The following is a 26,774-nucleotide window of genomic DNA, read 5'->3' as shown; positions in this document are numbered from 1 at the left end:
CCTCCTCGTCAGCAAACCCTCCCCCGCCCGCCGGGGCATGGACGGGCCCGCCCGCGGGGCAGCCGCCGGGCGCCTGGGACCGCGGCGGTTGGGCGGGCGGAGCCGCCGCAGAGTTTCACGGGACGCCGCCGCCGAGCCCGCACTCGCCGGGGCTGGCAGCTGCGGCCGCGTCGACTCCGCCATCCCGGCCCGGCGGCCGCGCCCCCTGCCGCGGTTACCTCAGTCTGGGGGAGCGGGGGGCGCGGTCGGTCCCTGACGGCCCCGGCGGGCTGGGGCTCGCCCCGCCGCTAACAAAGCGGGACCCGCCCCGCCCCGCCCCCGCGCGGCGGCCGCCACCATCTGTGCCGCCCGCCCCCGCGGCGCGGGCCCGGCCCCGGCCCGCCCCTCTCCCCCCTCGCGTTCCGCTCAGGCAGCGGCGCGGGCACCCCGCCCCGGCGCGGGGAGGGGCGGGGCGGGCCCTGGTCGCCGCCGGTTAGTCCGCGGGGAGGGCGGGTGGCAGCCGCAGCGCTTCGCCGAGCGGGAGCCGCGCCGAGGTCCAGACCCCGCCGCCGGGCCCGCGCCCGTCCCGCCGCCATCTTCCCCTCACGCCCCGCTGGTGACGGCGCGAACGGGCCGCTGGGCCCCCCAGGTGAGTGTCGGCGGGCGGGGGGGTCCGCGCCGCGGAGGGGCTGGCAGCGGCCCGGCGGGGAGGGGCCGGGGCGGCGGGGCAGGGGCTGCGGCCGCTGCGCTGTGGGGGGGTGGTGCTGCCCGGCGGCCTCGCCGCCGCTGGGGCCGCCGCTCGCGGTGGCTCGTCCCCGGCGTGTGCCGGCGCGGTCGTGCTGCGCGGCCCCCTCCGCGTCTGCCCCGTCTACCGGCGCGGCGGCGACGCCCGGCCGCCGCCGTCCCTTTGTTGTGGCCTCCGCGGGCGGGCTGGGGGCTGGCCGGGCCGGGCTGGCCGCGGTGGCCGGCGCGGTGCGTGCCTGGGCCCCGGCCCCGGGGCGGGCGCGGCGGCGGGTGTGCCCTGGCTCCGGGGCCGCTTCAAAGGAGCGTCGGCTTCTCTGCGGCCCTGCCGGCTGCTGGTGCTGAGCTGACATTCCCGAAATGCTAATTCGGGCTGGGCGCTGTGTAATTAAACAGTGCGGTTGTTTTGAACCCTTTCACCAGCAGAGGTGGATTTCGTGTAGAATCGCACGTGAAGAGGCAAATAAAAAATTGGAGCAGGAGCGGTTTTTTTTAGTCCAAACGCATTCCTTTCTAATCTCTGTCATTTTGGGGGTTTTTTAGTTTTCTGCATTCTATTTTCATTCTAATATGGAAGTATTGCATAATTTAATGACACCTTTTTGGCATTCATGATGCAGAATGCTCTGGGTAAAGAGTGTGCATGTTGTAACAGGGATTGGTGAATGCACAGGGCTCTGCCGGTCACCTCTAAAGCCTGGTGAGATAAGGATTACTGTGGTGGCTCTAAAGCAACAGCTGATCTAAGCAGGGTTAAAAAAAAAAAAAAAGAATTATTAGCGGGCAAGCCAGTGAAAAATTTGTGTGAGGAAGAAAAGGCTGGTATGTAAGAGGTTACCTATTCGATGTGTATCGGAGTAAAATAATATTTCAATTGTAGAGTTCAACTACAAAGTTTGGTGAAGGTTTTCTATGGAGAGCTTACTACTTTCAATATAATTCATTTAAAATAATGGATTTTGCAATCTCTTAGGGTAAATGGGTGTCGGTGAGTTGCACTAACAGTTGTGGGAATCAATTGTAATAAATTTGGCTTGTAGGCATTTTTTGTGAAGTTTTTTATATAGAATAACTGGAAGATGACTATAATAAAAAATTTGGCCTATACACTTTTTTGGTAAATTCTTTTGATATAGAGTAACTGGAAGATGATTGATGGCACATCACAAACAGAGCCACTAGGTACTGACCAGGCCCTGATTTCCCCGTGGGGTCTGTGTAGGCCAAACTCCAGAGTGGAGAGGCCCAAGAGTCTTATATAAGTGAATGTGGGGTGGATTAAGAGGTGAAATAACTACACAAACCTGCCAGCTTTTTAAGTATGTGCTGCTACTTCACATTCAGTTTTTCTGTGATATTGCTCACCAAGATGCTGAGGTTATATGGGTATGCGTTGCAGCTGTCGTTGAAGTCAGCAAACCAAGACTTCTAATTAGGCATCACTTTTCCCTTTAAACATATCGCTGTACTCTCAGTATGACACTTGAGATTTGAACTATAATACTTATTTCCTGTATTTCTGAGTAGTTATTTTATGTTCTTTGCCCAGTTTTGTGAATGCATTTCATATACTATTGGCAAGTGATCTATTTCAGATGAGAAATAGCATAGGAATAATGCTTATTTTAGAATTTCACTATTTACTTGCTTTCCAGAATATTAAACCTTACTTTAACTTTCTATCATGTGAATGTGTATACATTTTAAATTTCTTCTAAGGGAGATGACGTAGGGAAAGACTACTTAGACACTATTTATAGCCACTTTGGGTCTAAAAACATTTTCCTGAAATAGTATATTTATATGCATAAGTGGTGGGGTTTTTTTAAAGAATTGGTTTCCATGCTTATAACACCATGAGAAGGTTCTTGCTGTTGGTATGTTCTTAGAACATGAGTTAGAACAGAACAAGAGTGAAACCTGTATGTGGAAAATTTAGGAGTAGGTAGTCTGTGTTTCAAAGAGTTTAAAGGACATCTTGTCCGTTGAAGCTACAGAGACAACATATGCCGGGTTTGTGGCAAGAACTTCTTTTTTTGATGTAGATTTATTAAGAGGAAAGCAAATTTAAATACAGAACTAAGGGGAGAAAATAAGGGGGAATGGACAGGAGAAAAGGAAGGAGGGCAGCTGTGGAAAAGTGGTGTTCTGAAAAGTCTGGGTAAGGTTAAAAGGTGGTAGCAAAAACCTGGTTGATAAAAGGCACCTGAAATGTTAAGCTCTAACACTCATTTACTTTCATTTGTACCTCAAACTAAGGCTGTGCTTCAATCATTCTTGAGTATTAGTGCTTGAGCTGATCAGATTGTGACATTGTGTGCCATATGTGCTGGCACAATGCCATATAGTGAGATGGACCAAAGATGAAGCTTGATCTCTAATCTTGAGTTTCCCTGCTGTTCTTTGCATTGTTGTTGTTATTTGTATGCATTCACACACACACCACTGAATGTCAGAAAAACGGATGTATTTCATAGGGGCTGATGTGTAAGTCTGTGTATATTTTTAATTTAATTATAGTGTTACAGTGCTGCTTGTTAATTTGACTGTATAATGCTTATAAGAGATGTCTGAGCTCATCATCCTAAAAAATCATAAATTATGTGAAAATCTTCTCTAGTAGATTTACCATTCTTTTCTAGCTATTTGTGTGCTCTGACAGAAAATGCACACTAAATATTTTCATAATATTGTTAATCTCTGAGATTATCAATGTACTTTGATTCTTCTTCACAAATTACGTTTTTCTGAACAGGACCCCCAAAATGCTGTTACTATTCCCCTATCATATATGGAGCGTGCTGATCATCCTTTATCCTAATTTATGTGGGCATTATAAATAAAGTAAATAAAGTGTTATCTTCAGGACAAACCTGGGTTTTGAAAACTACAATGGAAATGGAAGACAACTTCTTGCCCATGCTAGATTTTACTTAATGTAGGTGTACTCTTAAGCAGTGTACTGAGTATTATGCTCACTTTTCCATCAATAGAATATATAAATAATTAATTTTGAGAATTAATCTTGAAGCTATGTAGGGTGGCTTCCCATTTAGACTTGAGTGTAGTAGATCCAGTTGAAAAGAAAGCTGGACTTGGTGTTCCTTTTTTCAAAGACAGTCAGTCTAAGTTTTTCCAGTAGTTTTCTGATGGGTAGTCTCAGTATAGCTTTGCTTAAATTTTACTTTGTCTTTTGGCAAGGAAAGTAATTTATTTTATATAAGAACCACCAGTGCCATAAAACATAATATGAGAAATGCAAATGCATTAGGTGTGGCTGGGAATTAAGATGTTAATACTAAACTGCTCATTAAATTTGTGTTGATATTTTTTTTTTCTTTCAATGTATAAGGGTAGTGTTGAATTTCTCTCTGGGACCAAAATCCATATCCATTTGCCAAAAGAGGAAGTTCTTGAAAGATGCTTTTTCCTTACATTTTAGCCCTGTTTCAGGTTCTAGCTTTGGATTTGTGTGTCTGCCTTCTTTCCTGAAGCAAAGCATTCTGCAAGCCAGCTTTTAATTTTTTCCTTTGACTCTACTGGCTGAAAGTGGGCACATGGTCTCTGTGTTTGTCTTTCATGAGACCCATCAAAATACTTGGTGATTGGAGTTTTCTGTGACTAAAATGAGAATTAAGCGCAGTCATTTTTAAAAAGAAGTTAGGCCATTTTATCTGGCACAATTAGGTCTCTGTTGTTCCAAAATAAATTATGCTACTATAATCAAATGCTTTCCTAGTTCTGGCAGAAACTTACTTGGAAAAAGGTTGGCACACAGCTGTGAAGAAGATGGGAAACCTGGGGATTTGGATGATGTAGTACAAAACCCCCTCTTAGTAATGCCGAATTTTTTGTATCCCTTCAAGTTCATTAGCATTGGTTTATGATGATCAGTGAGAAGTTTCACTGGATTATTTGTCTCTTCCCCTGTTTTCGAGTAAATAATTAATTTCTTGTTAATACTTTTGAGTGTCTTATTTGGATTATTCAAACTTATATCTGTTCTCTGATTTCTTATTACCAGCTTCTGTGCATCTTTCCTAATATAAGATAGATAACTAGCTAATGGGATTCAGTTTTCCTAGGCCAGCATATCTGGAGGCTGCATCATCTCTTCAGCTTGTCTTGGGAGCTGCATCATCTGTGGTTGGTTGTGTAGTTGCTAGATTTCTGCCTAAGTTAATGGCTGTGTGCAGGAGTTAAGTAGTATTTTTATTTCCCCTTTTGAATTAAAAGTGGGAGCACTTTTAACCTATAACCTATTGTTGTGGACATCTTGCCTTTATTAATTATTCTGATCCCTGTTATTCCACTGTCTCTCCTTGTTCCTGGGGGTATTGCTTCCAGCTGACAGTTATACACCAATACTTGCTTCTTCTGTTCTTCGGTGCATTCCCATGATCAATTTAAGTCAGGTTCAGACTTTGCTACTGCCAGAAAGCAAAGTTCTTTAAGTTCCTTGTGTACAGGGAGTGAATAAACATTGAACTAGCACCTGGATTAGAGAAGTGATCCTGGCTAACCATACAGCTCCATTGTGGGTGCCATGAAGTGACTGGAGACTTGTGGCTGAGTGCAGAGGTGAGAACAGGGACTGCCCCTTTCGGCAGTAACATGGGCTTAAATTGTATTTTTCCTGATGTGAAATCACATTCTTGTAGCTGCTAGCGTTTTTTTGAAGAGTTCCTGATGAGCCAGTGCTATGTGGCTTGGCAGTGTTACAGGGTTTCTCCCCACATCCCCAGACAGTTTTCAGCAGATCAGCTTGGCAATTACAGCTGTAAAGTCTTTTTAAGGCTTAAAAAACCCCAGTTGAACAGCTTCTACTTTAAGTCAGACTTAAGGAACCATGCAAGACTTAGCCAGAAGCAGAATTTATTTTAGGTTTCCTAAGAGAAGTACATGCTACAACTCTCATATCCTTGGAGAAACTGTGTTACAAAGGAGCTTAGACGTGGCATCCATGGGGGCTTTACATGCTGCTGGCAGCCATGGCCTTGGCCTCTCACTGTCCCAGCTGTGTCTTCCTACTTTCTGCTGGCTGGAGAGATCATTAAACTGCTGAGACACCTCAACACAATAGTTGATGGAAAAGCTAACCCAGTGACAAAGTGAGGAGTGCGAAGGAAGGGCCAGGAGCACATGGCTGGTGGCAGATGAATGAGTGGGACTCTGGCAGTCAGTGGTCAAACTGGCTTAGATCACCTTAGGTTTGCAGTTTTAGGTTCTTCATGAAGCATATAGACAGAAATAGGTGTCCTTGTGAAGAAAGAGTGAAAACCCCTGGCTTAACTGTCATATACTATTTCAGAAATGGGGTGGGAGGAGACTGCATTTTTAGTGTGCTGTGCTTTTTGTATGTGTTAGAAACACTTGTATAGAAGATCTCTAGATAGCGAGCTAGTTACTGTGTCATTCATTCACTTTTATGGTCTTTGAACTTCACTGCTTGCATTTCAGAAAGGAAAATTTTAATATTGCAGACTTAGTATGCACAATATTTTCACACTGCAGGTGGATTGATTTCTTGGTAGATCTGTTTGTCTTCAGTATATGCATAGGACAAATAAAAAAGATTCAGATGCATTGTTAGGTGTGGCTTCATAATCAACCTCTTAAAATGAATTTTGTAATCTATTTAATTTTCATAATGCTGCAATGTTCTGTTCTAAAAACCTTGTATTTTGATTTTTTTTTTTAGTAGCCAACATTTGTTAACTAAGCATAAAATAAGATATTCATCATAGCTAAAATTATCTCTTCCCTTTTAGGCAGCCATCATGACGGCTGAAGAAACAGTGAATGTTAAAGAAGCTGAAATAATTAAACTAATACTAGATTTTCTGAACTCAAGGAAACTTCATATCAGTATGCTGGCACTTGAGAAAGAAAGTGGGGTCATTAATGGCTTGTTTTCTGATGACATGCTTTTTCTAAGGTAGGACTTCTTTCTCTGATGCTTCAATACAGCATACATGAAAACATACAGTTGGTCTGTGGGCAGCCCCATGCCACTAAACCGGAGGTCTTATGCCCTCATCTGCTTCTTCTGACCACAGTTCTGTGCTCCAGCCCTGCATTGTGTTCCAGCTCTGAAGTTAATATAGGCTGAGTTAGAATTTTTTGTTTGTTTGTTTGCTTGTTTATTCATTTTAACTTGGTCATTTTTCTGGCATGCTGATGAATTCAAGTGGGAAGGAGTCTTAACAAGTGGCAGTGCAGGTTAAGTCAAGGAAAGCATGTGAGCAGAAATAGGATGGTGAACAAGATCTGTTGGCATCAGTGATGTGTTATTATCTGCTTACCATGTCACACAAAACTTAATGTGTAGTTTATTGACTTCTAAAATAAAGTATTTTGGCAATAAGATCTGAGATGGAGTCGTTTCCAAAGATTTTTCAAAAAAATATTATCTGCATTTCAAAGTAATACCTAGATTTCTCTTCATTTTAACAGTATGAAAGGAGTGTCCACTGTCATCGGGGTGTGAGAGTTGGTTTTATTTACCATTCAGGATATTGCCCTCAAAATTATTAGGAGTCACTGTAGATGCATGCTAGTTTTTAGCATTGCTGTTTTCTATTTCATGCCAAAGTACTTAACTTTGTAGAAGCATGACAAAATAATTTATCCAGCTGTTCTTAAAACATCAAAAAATATCACCGAACAAGATTTCTCACCTTGCATCCTTTTGATTAACATTACAGATATTGGAATAAAACTAAATTCAAGAAGAATTAGAGAAAGATTAAAGTTATTAATTATTTGTTTGTTTCATTTTTAGCTTAGTTGCAGTATACATCTAATGAGAAACTTGCCCCTTGTAGATCTGGGCCTTTTATGGAGAACTCTTTGTGATTTGAGGGTGTGAAGAAATTAAACTAATCCACCTGTGTGGTCTAGCCCACTGGTCTTGGAGCTCTTGTGCTGGCATAGTTCTGCCAAGCTGCTCTTCTTACATTGTTAATATGGGAGCTGTGTGTTTTCCCAACCCTCATTATAAAATAAGCCCAGCAATATTTATGCAATTAAAATTAACTCATTTTTAAGTTCACTTTCATTCTTCAGGATGTATTTGTTCGATCAATATATTTGTACTCTTCAAGTAAGGTTTTTTTAAAATGAGAATTACAGGTGAAGTAGGAGACATAGGACCATTTTGTCCTTTTGGATGTGCCTTTAAAAGTCATTATTTGTCCTTCCAGTATGCAGTTATTCTTCAAAATATTGAGAAAGGACTTGGATTTTGTTCCTATTACTAGTCATGTCAGAGAGTCATCTTGGCATCTGTGCACCGTGTAACTTCTCAGAGCAGGTTGATCACCTGTTGTGTGTTTAAATGAGCTGGTTACTTAGAAGGAGGGATGTTCTTGTCCAGTGCAACTGAAGGAGTGACTCTTTCTTTTTCTAGGCAATTGATTCTTGATGGTCAGTGGGATGAGGTTCTTCAATTTATTCAGCCTCTCGAATGCATGGAAAAATTCGACAAGAAAAGGTAAAATAGAATGTATGTCAGAGTTCAGTTTTCTGAGTTGTGGAAAATACATGAATTTCTAAGTATTGTGTATGAAAGCAGTAGTTCCAAGTTCTTCACATCTAGGTTTTGTTTTTACTAACCTGTGTACAGTTCCTAAAGAGTGTGCATGCATTTTTTTAACTTAAACTATAATAAATATGTGCACGCAGTCTGTAATGAGTTTTCATTTGCCGTACTCTTTAGCACTATGATGCATGTTGTACTCTTGGACTGGATATGTTGGACTGGATGGTCTTCAAGGTTTTTTCCAACCTAGACGATTCTGTGGTTTTTTTATAGTTTTTACATTTAGCTACTCTGTCATATTTCCATTCAAGAAATAAGTATGATTGCTATACTTTTTTCTTATTAGTGTCTAATATTTTTAAAGTAATATTTCTGAAAGCAATAGTTGAAAAGTAACTTTCCTGTTAAAAAATAATTTTGTGGTTAACAATTTGTTAAAATTACACATGAGAGTTCCTTGTCATTGCAATTTCTATGTCCGTATCAAATTTGCTGTAAAATACCTTGCTTGTCTCTAAAAGAATGTTTAGCTATGGGATCAAGATGTGTAGTATTTCCCTTCTCACCTGCAGATTTCGTTACATTATAATGAAGCAGAAGTTCTTGGAAGCCTTATGTGTAAACAATGCGATGTCAGCAGAAGATGAGCCTCAGCATGTAAGAGTTGTCTCTGTTTTGGGTTTTGTTGTCAGGAAGCCTTTTGAGATATTCTGATTAAAGGCAGAGCGGAAGCTCCCAACACTGAATAAACAAATTTTGGCTGTTACCAAATGGTTTCATAAACGATGGGAAAAAATAATTGGTATCTTCTGGAAATGAATGTGGCTCCAGGTCTCAAATACAATTGTGTGTACATGGGTTGCTTGAAATTTAGCAGCACAGATCAGTAACCATAAGCCATGTTTGTGGTCCTGATTCTGGGGTTTACTTTAGGCAATTATGCTAAAGTGCAAGACTTTTTTCCGAAAGTGTTCTGAAGCAAGTCTCAGAATCACAGAAATTTATTGTCACAATCAGGACCAGGTAAAAGATTCTGAATTGAGTTAATCTTAATTTCTGTGCTTTTAGAGAGAAAGGACACAGTTGTTTGGAGGGAACAGATGTGTTCATGAAGGACTGATTCAGTTAAATGTGCGAACAGCAGGAGTTATGAACTTAGGCTTTCAATATGGAAAGAAACATAAACTAGCAAAGAAGGTGTGCAGATTATGAAATTAATTTCTAAGACAAAAATGTTATTAAATTAAAAATTAAGAATGCTGGTAGTTTTGAAACAACTGATTTCATTTTCCAAACTGAATTGATTTTAATTCTCTGCCCCATTACATATACATTGTACTGCAGGGTCTTCTCTTGACAGTGTAGAGAAAGCTGTCCTTATAGTTGTAAAGGGAAGGTGTACTATTCCTCTAATTTCTCAATCAGTATACTGTTGCTAGATATAGGTAGAAGAAAAAAATGCAGAGATATCCTTTATTTTTTGTTCTGAATATTACCAAATATCTTGGCATGTTCTGGATGGAAGGCTACTGTATCGAGCGTATCCTGGGTAACATGGGTGAGTCAGGGTTTTTATTGTTTTTTAAGTCTTTGTAACTAAAAATGCCAAATTACGTGTTTAACATGGTTTCTTGGATTTTAGCTAACAAGCTTTTTACTAAAGCCTTCTATTCATTTGGAGGTCTGATCTTCTGAGAATATTTTGAACTTCTTAAAAGTCAACTCCAAGTTGCAGATCACTGTAAACTAGTGAAATGTACAAGCCTTCTATAATTTATGCCACTAGCTTTTCATAAAAAGAAAAAAAAAGGGAAAATAAGTCAGTTGGCTTTGAGAATGAAGTAACATTCAGTTCTAGAATAGAAGTGGAGCTGTTTAGCTACAGATTTAAAACTTTAAGCCTATCAAACCTGCAGTGACATGAGAAAGTTCCATAGATGTGTAGAAAATGGGACTGGGTAGGGGATTTTAGGAAGTCAAAGCATCTGGGAATTTGGCTCTGTTGTAACTGTGTTTGCATCAGCAATTTCAGACTGTGTTGTATGCTGTTTTAATGGAAACATAAACAGTAACAAAGAAAAGATAGTGGAGAAATTCTGCTACTGCCTGTTCTTCTTCAAATGACTGCTTTATTGTAGAAACACATGTACTACAAACAACTCTGTTCCTGTTAATATTTCTGTAGCTGGAGTTTACAATGCGAGAGGCTGTACAGTGCCTACATGCGTTGGAAGAATATTGTCCCTCTAAGGAAGACTATAGTAAACTCTGCTTGCTACTGACACTGCCTCGCTTGACCAACCACGCGGAATTCAAGGACTGGAATCCCAGCACTGCACGGGTTCACTGCTTTGAAGAAGCCTGTGTCATGGTGGCAGAGTTTATTCCTGCCGATAGGAAACTGAGTGAGGCTGGCTTCAAAGCAAGTAACAACCGTTTATTTCAGCTTGTAATGAAGGGATTGCTTTATGAATGTTGTGTGGAATTCTGTCAGAGTAAAGCAACAGGAGAAGAAATCACAGAAAGTGAGGTATTGCTGGGCATCGATCTCTTGTGTGGTAATGGGTGTGATGACTTGGACCTTAGTTTATTGTCATGGCTGCAGAATCTACCAGCGACTGTTTTTTCTTGTGCTTTTGAACAAAAGATGCTTAATATTCATGTTGATAAACTCCTCAAGCCTACAAAAGCTGCGTATGCTGATCTTTTGACACCTCTAATCAGCAAACTTTCTCCTTATCCATCATCCCCAATGAGACGGCCTCAATCAGCAGATGCTTACATGACCCGCTCCTTAAATCCTGCCTTAGATGGGCTGTCATGTGGATTAACAAATCATGATAAGCGAGTCACAGACCTTGGGACCAAAACTTCTCCAATGTCACACTCCTTTGCTAATTTCCATTACCCAGGAGTACAGAACCTCAGCCGAAGTCTCATGCTTGAGAACACTGAGTGTCACAGCATTTTTGAAGAGTCGCCTGAGCGGTAAGTGCAACTGTAGTTTTATTTTTACCTTGGCTTACCTTACACTTAATATGACTGGGTTCCTACCTGCATTGTAACTTTGAACATGATTGTACCATTGAAACATAATTCCATTGTTTAAATTCTGTTATAATTAAAGCCCCATACAGAAGGTGTTTTTTTGTTACACTTTCATGATCGAAGTAGACTTTCATATGTGGTTTTGAGCCTTATGGATTCAATCTGGACTCTTTTAAAGCTGAGATCCTAGTGCAGAGCACAAATATGCTCTGATGATGTAATAGAGTCTAAAATTTTTATTCAGTATTACTGAATTCTTTCATTCCAGATTAATAAATTGAGACAGTGGAAAGCTGTAACTCCATCTTCCTTCCCCATGCCATTTGGTCCTCAAGTGTCTGTAAATTTTGATCCTGACACTGTAAATGATTAAGCATACTTCAAAAATTTACTTATGGAAATAGTCCTGATGAGGTCAGTGGAAATCACTATATGCTGTCATTGTAGCAGTCCTCTTATCACTTAAATTGTTACAATAGTAGTTCCGCTTAAATATTTACTTACCCTTTTCCAAACCACATCAGAATAAGACAGCTGAATGTATTATGTTTTTTATATTGGACTTGGAGATGGGTTGTTATAGCAGTGAATGCTATTAATAAATTCTTTTAATGCAATGTAGACTGCAAAACTGACTTTTCTCCTTCCTTAAGAACTAAAGACTGTATCAAAACTTTGCACTGTTTATTACTGTCTAAGAGAAAAGTCCTGATAACTAGGAGAAATGGTATTTGTCAATTAGGAGATAATCTTGTTTTTGCTTGGCCTTTGTTTTGATCAGCAGTTCTGCCCCATTCTAAACGTTATATCCACGCTTCTCTAGAAAGCAGCCTGCTGCCAGCTTTTTTGGCTCGTAGAGAACCGGGTGGGTAACTCCCTGCAGTGGGGTGCACTGGCCAGCAGAGGACACTTTTAGAGCTGTGGTATTCAATCCTGGCTGCAGTTGCTGACACTGTTAGTTTTGCCTTAGAGCAAAATTCTGTATCTTTTGTTAAGATAAAGAGCAGCTGGAACTAAACTCAAGAAAAAGGAAACGGACATCATCATACTGATGCCAGTTCACCAATGATAATGGAAGCGTTGACAGTAATGTATATTTTAATACATTATCTTAATGCTTATCTTGAAAAGAGCTGTTTTGTTTGATTCTAAATGATCCATTTTAAATCTCCGGTTTTACCAGCCTCTTCACAACTGGAGTTTTTGTGGATAGCCTGAGTCTTAGGGAAGTATCCCTTGTGTTACATTTTCTAAAAGTGTACCCTGGAGATACTAATGAATTGTGGATCCTGTAATTTTACCGAACTGTGTGCACAAACTTTTAACATTTGTGCATGTAGCCCAGGGTCCACGGTTAAAACTGATTCTTGAAAGCTTTTTGTTTCCTTTTCAATATTAGTGTACTGGAATAATTCTGCACAAATAGAGTTATCTTGTGGGCTAAATGAAGCGGTAAATTGCTGCAGTTAGTCTTTGTGTCAGCATTTTAATCTGATGTTAAATGAAGTTTATAGTTCTTAACATGTTTGTTCATTAATACATCTCTTGATGAATGAATTGAATGAATTAGGTTAAGGGGACAGAGCCATAGTTTTAAAGAAGGCATTACATTTTTCAGAAGAAAATCCAACTTCAGATTATGTGTCCAGTTTAAACAACAGTATTTGCAAGGGTGGAAGCAGGGAAGATGAGCTTTATGTAAATTTGGCCCTTGCTTCCTCTTGCACATGACAGAAATACCATATTTCTTTTATAAGTTGTATGCAGCAAGCAATTACTTGTCTTTTTCAGTCAGCTAAGTTACTTTTGTGATTTACAGAGATACCCCTGAAGTTTAAAGTAACTTCTTAAACAGCTTTGCTTCAAGTCGCTGAGTAAAGAGGACTTTAAGTTGGCAAAACTGAAGATAGGAATCCAGGGCTTTAAATGTGTTCTCTGCACTTATTGATTGCTCAAGCATTCTGGAAAGAGTTCCATGAAGAACTACTTATATAACACAAAAATAACAAAACTGATATAAACATTTTCCTCTGTAGCACTTTCAGGAAATGTCCAAGCCAATGGATGTTAAACATAGTTTAAATTTAGATTGGTAATGGTAATTAAACTAATACTTTATAGAAGACATTAATCATGTAGCATATCTGATACAGTCCATGCACATAATTGCTTTTGAAAATAGGAGATCTCTAATAACTTGTTAGTTAAAGGGTATATAGTTCAGGTGTAGAGAAAAAACATGGAATTTGGATATCCCATGGTGGTAAGGCTTTTTGGAAAAGGTGGGAACAGAGCACACTGTGCTTTTGTTTGTTTGGGGGTTTATTTTGTTTAGTGTTACCCATTGCAAATTGCATTTTTTCTCCTAAGCAATATCTTCTGTTTTATGTGACTTAAGTAGTTTGCACACTTGTATTAATCAGATTTTACTCTAGAACGTTGTCTTTATCTACTTGCCAGGGGATTTTCCACTCTTAATTTTTCTCAATTAAGCTGCTTCTCTTTTCCATGTTACTGCAAGAAGTGATACTCCCGTGGAGCCACAGCATCCCATCAGCAGTGAGACTTTGTGCCAGAGTTCAGTTCCAGAAAATGAACCACTTAATGGATCACAGAGTCAGGGATCAGCCAAACAAGAGAAGAATGAGGTAGTGGTTGTTCGTTTAAAAATAATGAGGCTTTTTGTGCTGTGTTCTGATCATTTCATGATGATTTGCCTTTGTGTTCAGAACATCATGCGTGACAATGGGTTGCTTTGAATCTTGTTTTTACTGTAGTGAAAATACCATATTGCATCTTGTATAAGAAACTACTCTCTTTTTTTTTCCCATTGTATAAAGTTCTGTGTCATTTGACTCTGTAATGCAGCTGATTAGTGTGCCTTCTCACATCAGCAGTGTTGCTAAACTGTTGTGTGTATTTTAAAAAAAAAAAAAGCTTTGCACTACCCAAAGCCAGCAATGTTGGATTAAACAATGCAATGTTTAAGAATCCCCTTAAGTGTTTCAGTGAGGAATCTGGTATGTAGCTTGCAATTTTTGGTGTTAACACCAAGTTTGACAGGTCATCTGGTCGTCTCACATCATTTTCTGCCTGGAACACACATTAAAATTGGGTAATTCCCTAGTAAATGTATCTGCTGTACAGAATCCAATAGCAGAACCTTTTTTTTATTCATCTTTGAAGGCCTGTGCCTTGACTATCCTTTTTTTCTTTTTTTTCTCCTTAACAGCAATATAGGGAAAATTCAGGAGGAAACAATGAAAACAGTTAACTGTTCTTTTTCCATGCTTTTAAATATCTGTCTCTTAATTCAGTAATGATGAATAGCATTGAGTATGCAGTCTGGTTTGTTTACAGACTTCAGTTTGATTTTTAAGTAAACTTTGTCTTGGCTTATGACATCTATATGGTACTGAAAACCAGTCTAGTCTTGACAGGGCTATGTTCTCCAGTAGGCCCCATTGATTCACTCAAGTCTACAAGGATTAACAAAGTCCTTCAAACTTGAGAACTTCACTCCCATCAAGGACTTTGCCAAGTAACTTCTCTGCTGCAGCAGTATTGTGTATGCACGTTGGGAATAAGGGGAGGGAGGAAAGATCTTAGCTAGACATGGAACAGAGCAGGCTTCAAAAGGCAAAAAAACAGATGCAGAATTTGTAAGAGAGAATGAAGACAAGATATGCTGTGCTGTAGGTAAGGATGTTGGCCAGACTATTATACACAAGTAGAAAAGAAGGCAGTACCCAGTCCTCACCTTGTTTTCCACATTATAGTGGTATATGTATATACCTGTGCAAGTAAGAAATTAATGTAAGTTTATTTCAGTAGCTTTATTTTTGCATTGTTCCTGGAGGGATTGAGTTAGAAGCTGGAGTTTACAGAATAGGGCATCTGAGCGACATATTTTAGGTTTAGGTCTTAGTTTGGGTAATAATGACACAGAATTCAAAGGATCAAAGATTGACCCCAATTGCAACAAACAAGTATCAGTCAAGTATCAACAAGGCACCAATTCCAAAAGTAAGATGCAGCACTTGAAGGTTGGCTACTTAGAGAGGTAAATTTGCTCTGCAGACTGGTGGCAGGGAGGTGTCAACATGGCAGAAAATAGTGAATTTGTAATTTGGAATGTAGCTTACATTTGTTTTCTGATTTTTATTTTCAGTTTCCAATAACCTGTTCATTTTGCTCTTAAGTGACATTTTGGAAGCTTTGTAGGGAAGGGGAGTCCCCTCCTGAATTATGGCAGAACTACTTCAACAGTGAATAGCACCGGCTGGCAGTGGGGTTTTTTAACATGTAAATTGTATCTGGTTTTATGGAAGAATGAAAGCACTGCTCCTCAAAGAAGAATCTGCTGGCCTTTTGATGCCTATAGTGAAATAACGAACCAGAAAGTGAATATTTAGGTTAAGTACTGCAATTAACTATTTAATTTTCATCAGTAATTCTCATTTCTTTTTAGCTTCGTGATTCAACAGAGCAGTTTCAGGAATATTACAGACAAAGACTACGTTACCAGCAGCACTTAGAACAGAAGGAGCAACAGCGACAGTTGTACCAGCAAATGTTGTTGGAAGGAGGTGTAAATCAAGAAGATGGAGCTGACCAGCAACAGAATCTTACTGAGCAGTTTCTTAACAGGTTGGGAGGGTTTTGTTGATTTTTTTTTTTTTTTTTTTTTTTCCCTCCACCCACTCTATACCCCCTCAAGTTCTCATAATAACCTGGTTTGGTGGTCTTTTTTTTCCCCTTGTCATTTGTTATTAGATCTATCCAGAAACTAGGAGAATTGAATATAGGTATGGACAGTCTTGGAAATGACGTGCAGACACTTAGCCAGCAATGTAATGGTAGCAAAATGAATGCATCTACCAATCCAGCAAGTAATTTTACATCAGCGCCTTCAGATGCTAGTCAGAGGATAACAACTGATAGCCCAAATGTTAATACAAGCACTCCTCGAAAGCGTGGATCAGCTAATCAGATACCCTTTCCTGAAGAGTCACCTGTACAGGGGAATCAAACGTAAGTTATTTGAGACTGTTCAGGACTGGAGATAACCTTCTGTTAGCACTGCAGGAGTAGCTCTTTGTATGTATTTTTAGTTATCAAATGAATTTGTCATTGAATAGGGGTATTTAGCTACTGATCAGTGTTTTCTATATATTTTTGTAGGGATTACAAAATCTTTTCTTTTTTTGCCAGCACACATGAGAAATAGTGTTTATTTGTGATGGTTTACATTTTATGTTTATTTTTAATTTCAGACTTTTTATTCCATTTCATATGCATAATTCTAGTTTATTTTATGTTCTATTATGTTTTTTACGAAATAAAAACTAGGTGGAGAGAGAAGCAGGGCAGAATGGAACTAGATTTCTTCTGTTAACTTAAAGGTAGTGCTGACCTGAAAGCAACAATCATTCTTCCATGTACGTGTATACATATGTATGTTATGGATGAAAACAAATATTTTTAACTTGCCTTCAGTTGTTTAATGCCTGAAGTTACTGCAAAAACAGCAACCCCTTGTAAAAATAATAGTGTGATGATAAAGAATCTGACACTCATAATGCTTGTTCACACCAATCAATCAGTTCTGAGAATGACTGCAGCTGTAACTTCAGTCCAAAAAATACTTATGAACAAATCTGTCTCTACCTTTTTTTTTCCTGTGGTGTTGTGCATTTAAACTCTTTACCAAATCAAAACAGTGTATCAGAACATGCTGTTACTCAGCCACAGTTGGAAGACTCTTCAGGGAATTCAAGTAGGACAAGAGGTGATGAGGTGAGTTTTCTTTTTGTTTTACAGTTTGTGTTTTCACAAGATTCAGTATTTAATCACGAGTATTGTAGCATCCTCTCATTGTTAACTGATACTTAGAATAAACTTCAGTTGATGCAGTACCTACAAGATCACAGGACCATTGAGGTTGAAAGGGACATCTGGAGACTGAGTCCAAACCCACTGCTCAAAGAAGGGTCAGTGAGAGCAGGCTAATTGGGGATGGCTCCAGTTGGGTTTTGGGCATCTCCAAGATGGAGACTCCACAACCTCTGTGGACAACCTGAGGTCTGACCACCCTCATGGTGATTTTTAAAGCAACAAAAAATGTTTAAATGGAATCTCCTCTATTTCAGTTTGTGGACATTGCTGCTTATCTTTTCACTGAGAATTTTGCTCAATTTTTTTTACTCCTCCTGTCAGTGTATATTTATGTATGCAGATGAGTTTTACACAAACACACACACCCCCCTTCCTGAAATGCCTTTCTGATCTCAAAGCCAAACAGGCCCAGCTTTCTCAGCTTCTCCTTGGACAACAGATTCCAATGGGATGTCTTTTACAGCCATTGTTTTAGACTTTCCAGGTTGAAATACTCATTGTTGGATTTCAGTCAGTGTGGCCCATCTTTAGGGGAATAACTTTGTAATAAGTACATTCCAAAGTTCTGCATTAAATAAATATCAAAATTTTTAGAAAGGTGGTGATGAAGCTGTCAGGAGGATGATGTAATGAAGCTTATCATTTTATGATAACTTTGTGTTATCTACAGTGTGAAAAGCTGGTTCTTTGGTATTATATTTGTTTTATTAACTGTATTTATGACTTGGACTGTTTTCCCTAAAATGCAGCTTTGTTCTCCTTGCAAGTTTAACACAGATCAAATGCATTTATACTGAAATAAACTGTAATGTCATGCATCTGAGGTGGGCTGTTTAGAAGAAGAAAAGCTGCTTGGAAGCCTGGAGGGAGAATGAGGAATATTAATCTAATGTTAGCTGTAAAAGTGAGTTGAAGAAAAGAACTGTTAGAAGTATCCTATTCCTTGATGTGGAGTAGACATTGCTTTACAAATCTTTAATTTGAATAGTTTAGCCTGGTGTTGCTACTTATTAATACTTTGGTACAGTAGTTTTACATTATTTTGTAAAACAGTTGCACCCACTTCTAAATGTTCAGTTCTGTGCTGCAGAACCTAATTTGACTGTTATCTTTCTACGCAGGATGACAAATCGAAAAAGCAGTTCATTTGCATTAATACTCTAGAAGACACACAAGCTGTCAGAGCTGTAGCCTTTCATCCCAGTGGGAGTTTATATGCTGTTGGCTCCAACTCTAAAACTTTGAGAGTTTGTGCCTATCCAGAAGTAATTGACCCAAGGTAAGAAAGCTTGAATAATCATTTATTTTTCTGTATTGTAGCACTTGAAGCTACTGGTATCTGTACATTTCATACCTTTATTTGTGTTGTTGTAAGTAGTGCAGTGCTCTCTTTAGAAACCTAAACTGCCAAACAAAAATAAAATGATCCGCTGAAGAATTTATGTATTTGTGGGCTGCATTTTTGCTCCCTTCCATTACTGGCAAGATGCATTGCTACCAATACCACTCCTTTCCCTATAAAAGTGTTATTTTTGTCTCAGCAGATGGGCTTTTCTGTCTTTATTGTGATGGTCTCTGGTTTTGATATTCCAGCTGTAAAAGTGGGAGAAAGCATGTATCAGTTCCCAAGCCCGCACAAGTTGGGCTTCATGAAATGCAGTTTCTGGCAGGAAGACAGTCTTAACGGTAGAAAAAGCAATATCCTATTCAACTTTTACAGCAGAATTTGACAGAGCATGTCTGTTGGCCCGTTGTTACGATAAACACTCTTTTCCTAATTATTTGGTTCCTTGACAGAAAAAGCGCTATTTGTGGTTTCCTGTGCATACCTAGTCTTTTCTGGTTTTTTCTGTTTTCTTAATAGGAGGGGGGAAAATAAATATTGCCATCTCAATAACCATCTCCTTGTCTCTGCTCTAGTTAAGGTATTTTCTTGGAGTAGGGGAAGTGCAGGCATCTAAAACTTCACAATTTCAGAAAGAGCTACAAGTATGCGCAGTGACTTTATCTGGGACACCTTCTCAGTTTAGGATTCCATCTTCAGGCTTCCAAAGTGTTCATAAAGTAATTGGTTTTTTCTTTTCCTCCTTAAAATATCATCAGTAAGGTAGCCTTTGAAGTTTAATTCCAAAATATTTATTGGCAATGTATGAAACAACAAAAAAAAGTTGATTTCTGCAATACTCACTACAAGCTGACTTGCTGGACTTGAAGCCAGCCAGCCTGTTGATTGGTAAAGAGTGCAGAACATTTGCAGTGGAATGGATGCTTCTTTACTGAATAACTATGGTCTTCTCTTGCACAGCTTGTTATACTAACCATTGGAAAAGGTTAGCTTGACTCTGCAGCCTTAGTCTCTAGTTACAGTGCATGATCTGATGTGACAAGTGACATAGGGCATCTGGATATGAAAGAAATACTGATATTTCCTTAATTCTGAACTTCCTCTTACTTTCTTTTCACTATGCTTACAGTCTGCCAAAAACATTTCGCAATGGGATTTACAAGTCAGCGGAGAGATTACATTATTCCAAAAATATTCTAATCTTTGTAACAACCAGAGTCTAGACACTCATTCAAAATTTTTCGTGTTTTTCAAAAAGCTATAATCATGTAGAATATCTGGTAAATAGCAGTTGTTTAGTTGTACATCAGAGTTCTGTTAGGAATTTTTTAAGTTTTAAAATTGTCCTTCAAACCGATGTATGAGTGAGGACAGATTGGGTTTGTGGTGGTTTTTTTTTCTTTTCTCTAAAGGTATAATAGTAGTGTGCTTTTTTTCATATGTGTGAGATTAAACACTGATAGATACACATTACAATTCTGCAGATGTTGCTCAAATAATCACAGTGCTTCCATGCAGTTGATTGGCACCATGTGCTGGACAGGTGTTCCCATGTCCTGACAAAATCGGTGATTCTCAGCTGCTGCCTCCATCTCTTAACAAATAATGTGAATCCAAACTCTTGAGTGTGATACAAGACATTAGGCTGTTTAGGAAGCTTTGTAGTGTGTGTTGAATGATGATACTGATTTAGGCAAATCTGTCATGGATTTCTTCTCTGGCAACAAAATAAAATTAGCTTCCTAATTTAGGAGATCTTAGCTTCCTAGATTTATTTTAGTGTTTGTTACTAAAGCCATGTTTATCTCAAAAGACAATCATCTATTTAAAAACTTTTGTTTTTTTCTCTCTGCCTCTTTTGTTCAAGTATTTATAGTATGGTTTCTGAATTTTTCAACAGCCACTTAATTAGTTGAATTTCTATTGATGATGTTACTGGAGTGAATGTTGCTGTAGTTAGATACAGTAGTACTTTATCTTAAGCGCTTGACTACTTCCTGCTCTGGGAATAGAGAAATAACATTGTAGGAAGTTAATCGATTGAAATAGAGGAAATGTACATCAGCGGCACTGTTCCTTTTATTTCAGCCATGTGTAAAGCTGATACGGTTTCAGAAATAAGAATGTCTGGCATGTTTAGATGCTGTGAAGATTCCTGCGTTAACATATAATGGTGAAGGTGTCTTTCTTGCAGAGACTGCTGTATTAGATTTTCTGGTAGATGAGTGATGCTTTGGGAGTCTCTTTATTTGACAAATAATATCCAGTGCACAGTTCTTAACTCATACACATTCACCATTTCTTCTTTTGTAGTATGTTTTTATCCATTAAGTAAAAATAAATAACAAAAAGAGGAGACAGTACTTGACTTAACACTTTTCTGTCTTCTCAGATAGGGTTAACACAGAAGCATTTTTCCTGATCCTTTAACCACTTTTAAGTGTTTGATGAATCCCAGTCGTTCTGACAGCAAGGATGGAATAGACAGCAACTTTTTGGATAAAACAGCAGGCCTTAGTTTTTACTGTTATAGTACTACTAGGCACAACAACAGTCCCAAACACAAATATATGGAGCCCCGTCATAGAATTAGCGTCATACCAAACGCAGTCCCCAGTTAGGGACTGTCTGGGGGCTTGGAAACTGGAAGAGAAACACCTTCTGCACACATACACAGAGGTTACACAGGCTTCTGCTTTCTTCTTTCAGGAATCTGGATTTCCCAGTCTGCAGACTGATAGTTTAGTCCTAGCCTTAGCTGTGCCAGCTGCACTGCGTACTATCATAGGTAGTGTGTGCTTTAGGAGTTTCTTGGCTTACTGCTGCTTAATTGAACTCAGGCATGTTCAAAAGTGGCCACAGGATCAATTTGTTGAAGTAAAGAATGTAGAGAAAAATGCTACCGATTTAGTACTCTGGGGTATGTAGGTAGTACTCTATTTTATCTGTATCAACCCTTTATAGATGAAGGGACTGTATAAGTTCTTTTTGCATCTCCAGTCACAGATACAGTAGGAAGATGAGGAAAAATTGGGAAAATGGAATGGAGAAAATCTTTGTTTTGTTTTAGATCATGTGTATATGTTTCAATGCAAACAGTTGTAGGTATTTGTTATCCAAAATAATAGAAAAACAGTATTTTAATTTTAGAATACGTTGCTTTCCTTAAAAATACAAGGAAATTGTGTTGGTTTTTTTTCTAGTGCTTATAATGCTCCTAAACAACCTGTAGTTCGCTTCAAAAGGAACAAGCATCATAAAGGATCAATCTACTGTGTAGCCTGGAGTCCCTGTGGACAGCTGTTAGCTACTGGTTCTAATGATAAATATGTGAAAGTACTGCCTTTTAATGCAGACACTTGTAATGCAACAGGTAATATGTGTGTGTATTGAATTTATTTTCAATTATTTGTCCAATATTTGGCAAAACTGTACAAATCACAGTGATTATGTAGCTAATATGTTTTGTTATTTTTATTCTAATACATTTAACTTTAGTGTCTTTTCCCTTTCACCATCACTGTAGTCTCTGTCTAGCAAAGAGCCACTGAGGGGTTAGGGATTATCTTTTGGGTTTTGTTTGGTTTTCTGTTTGTTTGCATTTTGGGTTTGTTTTGCAACACTCTCTGTATTGTGCTGTCTTCTGGTAGGCTTGGGGTGTTGGTTTGGGGTTTGTTTTGGGTTTGATTTTTTTTTTTTTTTTTTAGATATGGTAAAACAACCAGATGTTTTTACCCAACACTAGTTATTGAATGTCAGTAGGCATTTATGTCCACTTCCAGCTCCCCCTTTTCTTGTCTAGTTCTGCCATCTTCTTCCCAGTCACAGAAGTCTAAGGATTCTCTCCCAGCAAGTACTATTTTGCATGCCCAACCCTCCAAATCAATACATGGCATATAGCTCTTTATTTTTCCTCTTTTAAACTTAAGCTACCTTGTCCTGTGTGTTCAGTGTTCTCGGTGATCCTTTCCTCCCGGCAGAGAAAGACATTTTAGTTTACCATAGCTTACAAAAAGAAGTAACTGTAGTCTAAAAACCTGGGCTGGTATTGGCTGTGGAGATGGTCTGCATACATTTAGCAATGCTTTAGAAACTGTAGGAAGCTCAAGCAACACTCAAAATAAGATATTGAAATAGTGTGTTCTATGAAAAGTGCACAACAGTGTTTATACTTGGTAGTGTACTCACCCTTGCCTAAAATACTCTGTATTATCACTGTAGCTGCTTTAAAGGTTGCAGCACTAACAGTACTAAACACAGTATGCCTCACCTTGTTCCTTGATTTTTAAATTATTTTAGGACCAGATTTGGAGTTCAGCATGCACGATGGGACAATCAGAGACCTTGCTTTTATGGAAGGCCCAGAAAGCGGTGGTGCTATTTTAATAAGTGCTGGGGCAGGGGACTGTAATATTTACACAACAGATTGTCAGCGAGGACAAGGCCTGCATGCCCTAAGTGGTCACACTGGTATGTATGTTATTGTTTCTCTCTTGCACTTTTTAAGTCTATTATATTCTAGCAAGTTCTTGGTTTGGGGCTCTTTTTAACATGTCTGTGTTTCTTTCTAGAAAGACTTTTTTTTCTCCAGAATGCTCTTGAGGTATTTTGGAGAGAAGCAGGGAGTGTTTGTTTTTAAATATGTTGGCTGTTGATTTAATGGAGAGAGTGCATGCTTCATTCCAGAGAAGATGCAAAGCTAGGTATTGCCTTACACTGTTGGCATTTTAGATTATGCAACTTGCAGGTTTTCCGTAGGGTCGTTAAATCTCTGAATGCGAAAAATATAATCAGAATTGTAATAATTCATTATTTGAATAATGGTATTTGATCAAATCAATGTCTTCCTGTTCACAGGTCATATTTTAGCACTTTATACATGGAGTGGCTGGATGATTGCATCTGGATCCCAAGACAAGACTGTAAGATTTTGGGATCTGAGAGTGCCAAGCTGTGTTCGTGTTGTGGGAACAACGTTTCATGGAACAGGTAAGACCCGCTATTGTGCTTCTGACCATTCTTGCATAAAAATATATTTTAAAGATGTCTAAATAGTATAGAGTGAATGTAAGGGGGTTTTGCATCACAGAATGGAGGCTTGGCTTTAAAAGAAGTTGTGAAGATATTTTTGCCTTTGTTTCGATTTTTTTTTTTAAGTAATTTTTTTTTCAAAAGTTGGCTAGTTTTTTGCGTTATGACTTTCAAACAGACACTGCCAAGTAAGTGAGACACAAGATAACTGTTTCAGAATCAAGGGAAAAGGTGGAAAGGAGCAGACATTTTTGCAGGTTGTTAACATACTCTATAGAATCTGTAAAAGAACTCTTAAGAACCACTTGGGTTAAGATTGTTTCTTTAAACCTTTGGGGGAGCAATAAATAGGGGGGGATTCTTTGCATTATTCTTTATTTCATAAAGAATTACTTTCCTGTGATGAAACAGGGATTTTTTTTCTCATGCAGCTTTAATAGTGACTTCTACCATTCCTATGTGACCTATGACTTCAGAGTTTTAAGTGCTAGAACATAAAAATTTTTGTGTTTTAAGGTAACAGTAGCTAGGTATGTTCACCCTAAATTTAAGGCCAGCATTTGGTATTCTTATACAATGTATATTCTTGTTTAATAAATAAAGTTAGCTATTTGGACAAAGGTACATAAGTATAATGTGTGTGTGTTGGGCTTTTTTTCTCCTGTAGGAAGTGCTGTAGCCTCAGTAGCTGTTGATCCGAGTGGTCGTCTCCTGGCCACAGGACAAGAGGACTCTAGCTGTATGTTGTACGATATCAGAGGAGGACGAATGGTGCAGAGCTATCATCCTCATTCCAGTGATGTTCGTTCTGTTCGCTTCTCTCCAGGGGCACACTACTTGCTCACTGGATCATATGATATGAAAATAAAGGTGACAGACTTGCAAGGTAACGAACATCTTACAAAGTATACTAGGTTCACTTTCAGTTTGGTGCTTCTAATACTGAAGTTGTAAGAGAACTTGGTTCAAAGATCAGGTTTTAGTTTAAAAGGGGGAAAAATAGTAAAGCTTTGAAGGGTCTGAAATGTGTATAAATGTGATCATGGCTGTTTGCAATTGGCTAGTTGCGTTGCTAAGACTGTAGGCTGTGAACTAAATCTTGTTTTGGAGGGGAGGGTCTAATGATAAAAAGTAGTTAACACTGTTACCTGATGAGATGGCCATTGCTTTCAGGCAGCATTTGTAAAACTGACCTTTAAAAAAAAAGTGTGATAATCATGATGCTTATTTTTATTGGGAGGAGTTAAGAAAGAAGATACCAGGTATATCTAATTGACTTGATTTTCTTGGACCATTAAAAAACTCTGAATACTTGTATTTTAAAGTTGTACTGTGTCCAGTAATGCCTAGAAACCAAAACACTGGGGCCTTGTGTTATGCTCTGTGTGTATGAGAGAGAGGTCAAGTATGTTTCATAAGGTGAAATACATACGTAAGTTTTACTAAACAAACAAACAACAATCCACTGAAAAACCCACCTCAAAAAGCCAAAGAGCTGGGATATAAATTCATGAACTGACTAATGATTTCTGTTCCTCTGCCATAGGGGACCTCACGAAGCAGCTTCCTCTTATGGTGGTGGGAGAGCACAAGGACAAAGTTATTCAGTGCAGGTGGCACACACAAGATCTTTCCTTCTTGTCGTCTTCTGCAGACAGAACTGTAACTCTTTGGACTTACAACGGCTAGAGTGCAAAACAAAGGCAACCTATGCAGCTAAAGCACAGAGACCTGAGACTACAGAACTGTAAAAATAAAGTAATAATAATAATTAGGCATTGAGAAAGCAGCAGTTGAGCGGAAGAGTGTCTTGTCAAGAGGAGGGGCACTTGTCACAGATTTTTCTGGTTTCTAGGAGGTCTTGGTGTTTTTAGTATGTTCTTTTGCAGTGCTTTCAGTCTTCCATGTGAACTCATGCTGCTGTGACCTAGTCTTGTTGCCAAAGTCTGAGGAGAACTCTTATGTTGTCGATGTGCACTCAGAGTAACATGAATGACGTGTTTACAGTTTGGTATTAATTGCATTCCTTGGTCTTTGCCTCAATGAGAATTTTATATAGAAACTTAAGTTGAACAACACTTTGAGTCTGTATGTAACTGGTTACACACACAAAAGATAAATTACTTCCACTGTTTTTTCAGGTTTATTATATTCATCACTTCTCAACAAGAGGTCAAACTTTATATCTCCACCATTTAAACTTTTTCAGTAATAAATTCTGAACTTGAAAGGTGACTAGGCAGCAGCCACATCTTGATTATGGTCCATTATATAGTGTGGGGTTTTTTTCATCTAAACTGGGGGAAATGTTGCTGTTTTTACTACATGACATAGTTTTGAACATGTTGGGGGAGGAAAAAGTAAAATATCGACTTTTTTTTCTGTAGAAACATGTAATATTTTACTTTTTGAATGCAACATAATACCTCTGTGTATAATGTACTGTAGAAAAGAGTGGATTGGCAGCAGTTGTCACAGTGAGTTTAATGGCTATCAGTTTTTCAAGTAAAAGGGATACCATTAATGCTATAATAGAAACCAGCATGGCTTAAAATGCTATGTCTGCATGATAATTTAAGAATTGTTGGAATTTCACCGTTCAGAAGCTTATCTGAATTTTTTCTTGCACTGTTTATGGGAAATTGCAGTTTTATTTCTACAAAACTTTAGATTCTAATGTTTATGTATTGTTATATTTTCGTATTGTACAGTTACTTTTCCTTATTAAAATATAAACCTTAAAACATTAGGTTATTTATTTATTTGAACTGCAGTTAAGTTTTGGATTCTCTTGGTTACTAAGTTATATGTGCACTGTAGCAAGCATTTTTAACTATTGTATAAAAGTGGAAAGGTAATTATAGAAGTGTATCTGTGCTATAATCTCAATAAAGACCTCCAACACCTGCAGCTGTCTCATCTCTTGCTTTGCATTCTTGGTGTTTAATTCCTCAGTGCAACTCAAACTGTACATCAAAATCTGCTGTATGCATAGAATGATAAAAGACTTCACGTCTCTAATGCTACTACCACCTCTCTGATGTTGCAGTGGGGTAGGTAGTAGCACAGTAGCACAGACCTGAAAAATACTTGGTTTTCTATATTGGTCACACAGGTTAAGATCTTAATGCTCCTTTGGAGGAAAATATGACTCCGAACTATTCTGTCCTCCAGGTGTCCTCGCAGCCT

The 26,774-nt window shown here is 38.9% G+C and overlaps 1 protein-coding gene across 2 annotated transcripts; it reads left to right on the top strand.

Moving 5' to 3' along the window:
- Window positions 1-362: 362 nt before the first annotated feature.
- On the top strand, window positions 363-26,488 carry WDR47 (WD repeat domain 47). Of its 2 annotated transcripts, none has more exons than XM_074906743.1 (15): window positions 363-628; window positions 6,492-6,658; window positions 8,132-8,215; window positions 8,836-8,920; window positions 10,449-11,251; window positions 13,836-13,959; window positions 15,783-15,961; window positions 16,088-16,345; window positions 17,035-17,110; window positions 18,331-18,488; window positions 21,758-21,927; window positions 22,854-23,024; window positions 23,412-23,543; window positions 24,253-24,471; window positions 25,132-26,488. In XM_074906743.1, the coding sequence occupies exons 2-15, from the start codon at window positions 6,501-6,503 to the stop codon at window positions 25,272-25,274; spliced, it is 2,760 nt and encodes a 919-aa protein (XP_074762844.1). In that variant the 5' UTR covers window positions 363-628; window positions 6,492-6,500; the 3' UTR covers window positions 25,275-26,488. The 2 variants fall into 2 exon arrangements, with proteins under 2 accessions (XP_074762844.1, XP_074762843.1); XM_074906742.1 differs by having other exon boundaries at window positions 13,833-13,959.
- Window positions 26,489-26,774: the final 286 nt, after the last annotated feature.

Source organism: Athene noctua, chromosome 5, assembly GCF_965140245.1.
Source record: "Athene noctua chromosome 5, bAthNoc1.hap1.1, whole genome shotgun sequence".
Classification (NCBI taxonomy): domain Eukaryota; kingdom Metazoa; phylum Chordata; class Aves; order Strigiformes; family Strigidae; genus Athene; species Athene noctua.
The sequence above is the reverse complement of the archived record's forward strand: the minus strand, read 5'-3'. Positions and strand labels throughout refer to the sequence as shown.